Source organism: Neophocaena asiaeorientalis, unplaced genomic scaffold (assembly GCF_003031525.2).
Source record: "Neophocaena asiaeorientalis asiaeorientalis breed wild unplaced genomic scaffold, Neophocaena_asiaeorientalis_V1.1 scaffold762, whole genome shotgun sequence".
In the NCBI taxonomy this organism is placed as follows: domain Eukaryota; kingdom Metazoa; phylum Chordata; class Mammalia; order Artiodactyla; family Phocoenidae; genus Neophocaena; species Neophocaena asiaeorientalis.
The window spans coordinates 328,529-337,123 of record NW_020175828.1 but is presented as its reverse complement, the minus strand read 5'-3'; the positions used below and the strand labels follow the sequence as shown (position 1 = coordinate 337,123).

General features: G+C 60.5%; 2 protein-coding genes across 3 annotated transcripts in view; one reads left to right on the top strand and one right to left on the bottom strand.

Annotated features, from left to right (window-relative positions):
- TMEM129 (transmembrane protein 129, E3 ubiquitin ligase) overlaps positions 1–2,693 on the bottom strand; it is a 5,054-nt gene extending 2,361 nt beyond the window's left edge. For both annotated transcript variants that reach the window (XM_024732737.1, XM_024732738.1), the window contains exons 1-2: positions 2,373–2,693; positions 138–612 (exon numbers count right to left, since the gene is read on the bottom strand). In XM_024732737.1, the coding sequence (XP_024588505.1) occupies positions 138–612; positions 2,373–2,577 (680 nt within the window). In that variant the 5' untranslated portion in view covers positions 2,578–2,693. The remainder of the gene's footprint in view (positions 1–137; positions 613–2,372) is intronic.
- Positions 2,694–5,178: 2,485 nt separating this feature from the next.
- The window catches only part of TACC3 (transforming acidic coiled-coil containing protein 3), a 9,419-nt gene continuing 6,002 nt past the window's right edge, over positions 5,179–8,595 (top strand). Inside the window, 4 exon segments of the mRNA XM_024732739.1 lie at positions 5,179–5,445; positions 5,607–5,749; positions 7,232–8,121; positions 8,302–8,358. Coding sequence (XP_024588507.1) covers positions 5,221–5,445; positions 5,607–5,749; positions 7,232–8,121; positions 8,302–8,358 — 1,315 coding nt within the window. The 5' untranslated portion in view covers positions 5,179–5,220.

Genomic DNA, 8,595 nt, shown 5'->3' with positions numbered 1-8,595 from the left:
GGGGCGCTGAAGGAGGGGCACGCTGGAGGGGCGGCTGATAGGACCAGCTCCCACCATCATCACCTCCTCGAGCAACTCAAAGACCAGAACTTGGGCGCTGGCTGGCCACACCCCCACCCAGCCGCAGGCCCGCCTACCGGATGTCGAAGGCCGGCACGGCAGGGTTGGCACTGGCCACGCGGATGGTAAGCAGCTGCACGGGCAGGTTCGAGTCTGGGGAGAGGTCGTGCTGCTGGGACTCCGTCACGGTCAGGTGCACGTCCTGCTGCTGGGCCACACGCACACGGTACGTGGTCACCTTCATCACCCACGTGTCTGTCACAATCACACGGGCACCCGGCGCCCCCGTGGCAAACTTGTCGATCCGCCGGAACTCGGTGTCCACGGAGGAAGCGACGGCCCGCCAGCCTGACTGCGGGAGGGCATAGTGGGCCAGGGTGCGGGCCAGTGGGTGGTGGGCCCACCGGTCCCGGGACCAGTAGTAGATCAGGGTGCAGGCGATGGTGGGCAGTGTCAATGCCAGCAGGAGGAAGACCCGCCAGGTCTCCGGGGCCTGGCTGGGGGAGTACAGCCGCTTTTCTGAGGCGGCGAAGCACATGCCCACGTAGTAGCCTAAAAGGAACAGGGCAAACCTCAGCAGAGGTCGGGACTGCCACGCTCATCCTCCTCAGGCGGCACCCACCAAGGTCCACAGTGCTGTTCCTGACCCTCCGGGGGCGGCGGGGGGGCGGGCACACCTCCTTTAGCCCCCAGGCCTGGGCGCGGCCGTCTGCCCTAGTCGGCCCCCAGAGCAAGACCACGGTGCCCCAAGGCAGGTGGGCCTCGCCCGCCTCTACAGCTGACTCACCTCAGTCCTCGCCCTGTCGGCAGGAAACATTTTTATCTTACTACTTTATGTACAAACGACATACAACTACCAGAAATAAAAGGAGAAAAACCTAGAAAAGCAAAAGTAAATACAAGGATCTGGCGTCACCCAATGCAGAGCTGCCCACTGGCCCTCCTGGGGCCGGATCTTGGCCTCTGGACCCCACCTACTCTGAGGAGGCGGATCAGAGCATGGCCCATCCCAGAACTGGGATGTCCTGCACCGAACAGTAAGCAAAGAATGACAGGAGCATGTCACAAGGACACAGGAGCCAGCTCCAGGGCTCCTGCTGGCCAGATGGGGGCCAATTTGCATGTCGAAATTAATGAATTAGACAGTGACCTGCAGCACAGATTCGAGATTGTGAAAATAATAATAAATGTTGTTGATCGAGTTGATATGCTTTAGGTAACTCATCGTGTAGAAATAAATAACACATCTCTAAACATTCAAAGGTATTTCAAAACAAATTTTAAAAAAAGCAGACTCCTTGTCTGATCACAAGGCCAGGCTCCACCCCATTTCCTCCTCCAGCGGCCCCCCTAAGTCATTTGGCTCACCTTCCAGTTTCCCTGTCCATCACAGGATGGTGGTGGCCCAGCCCCCCACAGCCTGGTGGGAAGATGCAGTTAGAGGCTCCATAAAGCTGCAGAGATCCTTAGTTCCCAGGGAGGAAACCCAACACACGACCCTCAGGAGAACCCAAACTCCTCGTATGGGAAGCCGGCTGACGGGCATCCCTGCCTCCCTGGGGGCTCAGCAGAGCTCCCAGCTCACCACATTGGCCCTGCCTCTATGCTGGCGTGGTCTCCCCTCTGCCGCCTTCCACACAAAGCAGGCAGCCCCCACGCACAGGCCAGCCTCAGCCCAGCCCGCTCCTGGCCACTTTCCATGCCCTGCTGCCAGCTGGAAACCCTTCCCTGTGTCCACCGAGCTGCACATGCTGCTGGCCACCGCCACCGCCCTCCCAGACCTAATTCTGACCCCAAGTCCTCAAGAGAACCCCACCTAGTAACCCATCCAACCAGCCAGCCTCCCAGAAGCCAGCTAGCACCTGGATCACCACCCAGCACAGCCCCTGACAACGTCTGAGCATCCACACACACACGCGCCTTCCCTGGCCTCTGCACCTGTGACACTCCCAACTGGCGTCACCCTCTACCTGCCTTTCCCGCACCCACCGTCCAAGTTGGACTGGGAAGGGTCACCCCTATTTGCATCAGTTAACTCACGCCCCTCTCCTGGGAGCTAGCCCTCCCCCCCACGTGACAGCTCACCACCCGCCCCAGTGAGCAAAGCATCCCTTCCCCCAGGATTGAGCCCGCCTTTCCGCCAGGTACCTGCAAGAGGCAGCTGCCGCCAGCACCGTTCTCCCCACTCCTGGGAGCACACGGGCGCTTGGCCCGCAGCCCCGGCTCTCCCGCACGGGCGCCCTCCGCCGTCCCTCCCCACTCCAGGGTCCCGGAGCTCGGTCTCGAGCGCCGCCCACGCCCGCCGAGCTCACCTAACGGCAACAGCGAGTGGCACAGCACCGTGGCGGCCGTGCGGCGCAGGTGGTAGGGCACGAAGGCGGCGTCCTCGCTGCCCAGCCAGCCCGACAACAGGTTCTGCACCGTGAGCCCGGCCGAGTGGAACTCGGTGGGGGTGAACACGAAGCACACGGCGAACACCACGTAGGCCAGCGTGAAAGTGACCTCGGGGCTGTCCATTGCGCCGCCGTCGCCTCCTGGACGCCGCCCCGGCGAGACCCACTTCCCAGCGAGAACAGGCCGCGGCGTCCGGGTCCGGAAGACGCGGGGCACTCTGGGAAATGGAGTCCCCACCCTCAGGCCACTCGCGGGGCGCTCTGGGAGACGGCGTCCTGCGGGGCACTCTGGGAAATGAAGTTCCCGGTTGTGAACTGCCGCGACAGTCCTCGAGAGGGTTTGGATGCTCCTCAGGACCCGCCTTGGTGGCGGTGCTGCACTTGGCCCCACTGCACAGCTGGGGAAACTGAGACTCGGGCGAGCGGCTCTCAGGCCCTGACCTTCCCGCGCAGCCCAGGCGCGTCCGCAGCAGAGCCCGAGATTCCCGGGCGACGGCGGGCACCGCAGTCACTGCCCGCCAGCGTACGGCCTTTCCTCTACGCCCGCCTGGCAAGCTGCGGTTACTGAGAATTCCAGCGACCGCCGCGCCCAGCGTGCCGTCACCCCGGAAGCGGAACCTCGTGGGCGTGACCTGTGACTCGACCTCCCATTGGCTGGCGGTGCCCGTTCGTCTCTCCCCAGCCACGCGCTGATTGGCCGCGCGCGCCAACCGTCGGTATTTGAATCGGCGGCGGGCAGAGGGGCTCCCGGACTCCTCGCCTCCCGCTCCCTTGGTTCCGTGCGGCGGCCGACAGGTAAGGCGGTGGTGGGGTCCGGGCTCGGGGCTCCGGTCCCGCCTCTGGCCTGGCCTCGGGTCTCTGCCTGCCGTGCTGGCGGCCACCCTGGATGTGGGCCTACGCCCCCTCCGGCTCGTCCCGCGGCTCCGCCCTGCCCGCCGTCTGGGCCCCTCCTCAGGGTCCTCTCTCGACTGACTTCGTCCCGCCAGCCCGGGCGCAAACGGAAGCGGAGCCGATGGGCTCCCGCCCCTGCCTCTAGAGACGCCTGGTGGCTCCTCTGTCGCCCTCCAGGAGGCCCCTCCGGCCCGCTGCGCCGGCCCCTCCTCTCCCTATCCCGGTGACCTCGTCCAGCCGCAAACCGCCCGTGGCTGTGACCTGCAGAGACACGTCTCCGCCTCTGAATACCGCGGGCTTGCAGCTCTGCGCCAAAGGCAGGCCTCCTAGTTCCGGCCCCTCCTCTGGGCGCAGCCCCACCTGAGAGCCTTCACCGACTCCTGCAGCACCTGACTCCTGACGCACCTGCTTTGGAAACCTGGGCTCCACGCTCCCCGCCCCGCTGATTCCGGAGAACCCGCTCGCCCCCGGCCACCAGCCCTCCTCCCCGCCTGGCCCTGCTCCCTCTGCTCAGGAGCCCCCTCCGTGGCCCCAGCATTATAGAAGCCAAACCCCTAAAGGCTGCTGTCATTGCTCTCCCACCTTCCCCAGGCGACGGGGGCCTTCCGACATGATGTCTCCCTTCTGTGTCCTCCAGCCATCCGCCCCTTCCCCGTTTTACCCCGTTGCTCAGGCCAAACCTAACAGTGACCCTTGGCTTAGGCTTACCTTTCCCGCTTCCACACGGCAGGTGCGGGCTGCTCTCGAGCCAGGGCAGACCACTCCGCCCTGGCGCGGTGCCAGAGCTCTGGCCGCCCCCTTCCCTGTGAGCCCTCCCTGTTCACGCGCAGCGCCCTTCCAGGCGGCTTGTCACCCTGACCTCCCACGCCGAGCTCACCTCTTTTCAGGCCACCCTTTCTCTCCCTGCCCCAGCCACCTGGTCTCTTCCAGGCACAGTCCCCAGGGCCCCCACTGCCAGCAAGGACCTGTAGTGCCCCCGGGCAGGTCAATGCCCAGTGCTCTGGTGTCTCCGAGGTTGGGAACGCCACGGTGTTGACCATTATGAGGGCTTCGGAAGGAGGAATGGGATTGTTCTAGAACCTCCCGGGCCCCACTGGAGGCCCCTGATGCAGAAGCTCCTCGACTCCCCCCAAGTGACTCTGCACCTGCTTCTTGTTACTTCCTCTAGCTCCTCCTCTGAGCCTCAGCCCTCCTGACGCCCTAGTCCAGTCCCTGTTTCCCAGCCCCGTGGGTGGAGAGCAAGCTGCTGTGCCCTTCTGCTTTACTTTTTTTTTTAATTCTCTTTTTTCTTCCTCCTCCTCGTCTCTCTTTTTCTATTTTTTTGAAATAGCACCTTACTGCATTACTTTTTCATTTACTTACCTTGGCTGTGTCGGGTCTTGGTTGCGGCATGTGGGCTCCTTAGTTGCAGCATGCAAACTCTTAGTTGCAGCTCGCATGCGGGCTCTAGTTCCCTGACCAGGTATCGAACCCGGGCCCCCTGCATTGGGAGCACAGAGTCTTACCCACTGGACCACCAGGGAGGTCCCCCGTCCTGCTTTTGTTGTCCGCTAACTTGGCAGCTGCTCCACCTCTGATGCTGAGGCCTGTGGGGAGGCCCAGGCTTCCTCTGCCCCTTGCAGTTTTGCCACAGATCAGCCCCTATCTGTCTCCCAACTTTTACCCACAAAGTTCGAGTTATTTCGAGCACTTGGGTCTTCCTTCTTGCCCTGTGGGCTGAAAGCCCCTCTAGCTCTTGCTCCTGGGAGGTGGCAGCTCCCCCAGCGCAGGATGGGGACTGCCTGGCAGAGGACGCACTGCCTGAGGTGTGACCCACCTGTGCAGGAAGGCGGACGTCCTCCTTGCAGCACTGTGGGGTCAGCTGTCACATTCACACATGTGCATCCAGACAACGCGGGTCACTGCCCTACTCCTGACACAAAACTCTCTGCTTTTCAGAATGAGTCTGCACGTCTTCAGTGACGAAAATGTCACTGGTGACAAAAGTACAGAAAACTGCGACTTCCTGTTTTCACCACTGGAACTTACCGGAAGATCATCTGTTCTCCGTCTGTCACAGAAAGAAAACGTACCACCTAAGAGCACAGCCAAAGCTATGAAGGTAAGCACGTCTTGCCTCTGCGTACTATCCACCGTGCGTCACACATGAGGTCACCTGCTTTCCTGGTGAGTTACTGAGCTGGCAGGGCAGGGCATGGTGCTGCCAGCATGGTGCTTGAAGACTTGAATTATTGAACAGGTGCCCTCCTCCCTCCCCGACAGGTTACTTTTCAGACACCTCTGCGGGATCCACAGACACACAGGATTTTAAGTCCCAGCACGGGCAGCAAGCTTGAAGCTTGTTTTGCTCTGGGCGACACCATTGGATTAGAAAACTGTCATCAAGTCTGGACCCAGAAAGAGAAGTAAGTATTGGCGCTGTTTGATGTACTGCAATTTGTAACCTCTCCGATGGACTTGGCAGAAGTCTGTTTCACCCGCCACATCCGGTTGGGCTCCTCCTGGTCTCCGCTCTGGGTCTGTGTAGTGCGCGGCCCAGAGCACCGCCGAAGTCGTTCGTTGTTGGAAAAGTGAATAATAAAACAGGAAGTTTAAACTTCACATTCTACCCCTCTGTTGTGCTCTTGCCAACAAATTGGCCTTGGTTTTGTTTCTCTAACTTCATGAAATGTCCTGGCCGAATCTCCAAGGAGGGACGCTCTGTGGTTTTGCTTCTTTTTTAGCATTCCACTGGGGTCTCCTGCTTGCAGGTCCGTCTCCTGTCCTCAGCGGCAAGCCCTGGAGAAAGCTTACAGATAGCTTTTACTGCTAAAGGCAGAGGAACCCGTGTGTTGTGTAATCTGACCAGAACACGTGTGGCCTGACGAGTCAGATTTGAAACACTTGACTTTAACCAGCAGAAGCTTCTTTGCAGCCTCGCCTGGCATTAGGTGGTTGGCTTGCGTGAGGTGGTCGACAGTGTGAATGCCAAGGCTTTTCCTGCCTCTGTCTGGAGACGAGGACCCTGGCGGCGGCCCTTCACCCCCAGATGAGGCTGAGTTAACCTGGCTGGCGCCCCCAGGGACCCTCTACATCCAGAGCGGGAAGGGGCCTTGCTGGCATATTTCGTTCTGACTTTCGCTGACTTAAACTGTTCAAAACTTGCTTTTTCTTTTAAATGGATTTCAGATGTGCAGAGAAAGGTATAAAAGCAAAAGGTCACTAACATACCCTTCACCTCGCTCCAGTGAAATGTCCTTGGGCCGAGTATCTCCCCATGGCTGGAAACTCCTCAAACCGGAATCTCCCCCTCTCCCCAGGTTTCCTTGCTACTTTTCAACTTCAATTTTTTAGTTTTCATTTTGAGATTCAGCTGAGTGAGATTAGAGTGACTCAAATACTGTTCTTTTGTAACAATCCCCAGGAGGGAAGGGAAACCCAGCCGTTCGGATGCTGCCTCCTGGCCCCTGGATCTGAGCTGCTCCAGCCACAGAGCAGGGGCGTGGAGGGGCCAGGAGGACCCGGGCGCTGGGCCCTGCTCCTTGTGAAGCCAGCGTCCTTGACCTGGCCTTTCCTTCTCCAGTGGGAAGCCTGACCCTGGTGTGCCCTGACTGTCCCTGGCCGTGTAGCTGGTGGTCCCCAACCAAAAGGGGAAAATAGGCCGGCATGGAGGACCTCAACCTTGGCTGTTGTCAGTCAGGTTCCTCCTCTCTCTCAGTCACCTGTGTCTCTAGGTGGCCCGCCAGTATTGACTTGTGGGAACGTACTTGTGAAGGTTAATCTTGAGGAGAGGGTTGGCCAAATGCGCTTTTTTTTTTCCCCTGTATTTAGCTAATGTTTTCACGTGGACTAAAATCTAACTAAAAACCTAACTGGTTCTTTAGTGTTAACTACGTCTTTCTAAAAAGCCAACAGTTCACCAAGGAAACAGACACTAGAACGACCAATGGAATTCTCCAGAAACCAGCAGTGGCCGATGCCAACCCCCCTTCAGAGGACATGAGACCAGCCTCTGACGACAGGCATCGCAGCGGGCCCTCCTTGGCTCCCCAGGCCTGCCTGGATCCTGCAAGCTCTTCCCAGATGCCCGAAAGTGTTGAAAACCCAGAGGCATCTCCGGGACAAACGTCAGGCAGCCCTGAGCCCACCCAGGAAGAACACGTCCATCCTCATTCCTTAGAGGAAAGTGCTACCTCTACTTCCACAATTCTAGAAGACCCTCCCGGGATGGCATCCCAGGACAGAACAGAGGACCCGCTGAGAGCCACAGGAGAAAACTCGAGCGGGGTCGCTGCGCCCTCTGCCGGGGCCGCGTCAGCTCCTGGTACCCACCCCGGCGGAGCCCGCGGAGCAGAGCCCCTCGTGGACCTGCCTAGCGAGGCCCCAGCTGGCCCCGTGGAGGCTGGAGGCGCCACGTTCCCCAGTCCTCAGAAGGAGGAGGCCGAAGGCCAAACGGCCGACTCTTTGAGGAGTGAGCCCATAAGGCTGGAATTTGACTTTTCTGATGTCACCATCAAAAGGCCGCCCCCGCTGAGGAAACGAGGGAAGACCCCGGCTCTCAGACCTCCCTCGAGGAGACCAGAGGCGAGGCAGGAAAAGGAGGAAAAGGCCCTCGTGGAGGCGGGCGAGGGTCCCGATCCCCCTCCCCGCGGGTCCAACAGCCTGGACCGGGACAAGCTGGACGACCCAGACTGTAACCCCGCCGGAGGTGACGGAGAGGCCCGGCCCCCAGAGCACCCCAAGAGCGGGCCGGCCACAGAGGCCTCGTCTCCAAGCCGGTGAGCACGGGGTGGCAGTGGTGGGCGCGAGACCAGAGATGCCACCTGCAGCCCTGAGCAGGGGCCCCAGGGCAGCTGCCACAGCTCTTGGGGAATAGCGGGGAGGGGGTGCCCACGCTGTCTGAGATGCGTTCCCTGTGATGCATCCGGAAGGCCTAGCAAGATACCTAGCCGAGAGCCCCAGGATTCCCGCAGCACAGCTCGGGGGAGCCGTCTCCCGGCGTGCTCCCCGGGGACGCCGCTCAGTGGCCGAGGGTGTGCCCAGCCATCCAGCACCGGCTGCTGTTGCAGTTTCCTGGTAAAAAGGATAAATGGATCCTTGTGGTTTGCTTTTTCTTGAGTTGAAATGACCTCAGAGTGCCTTGTCTGCTTCTGAGGAGCGATGCTCTTGCAGGTGAGGTCGGGGGATGGCTTTGCGTGGCCACCCGGCTGGGCCTCAAGCCTGGCTCCTGGGCTGGGGGGTGGGGGTGGGGCTCTGGTGGCAGCTCTGTGCG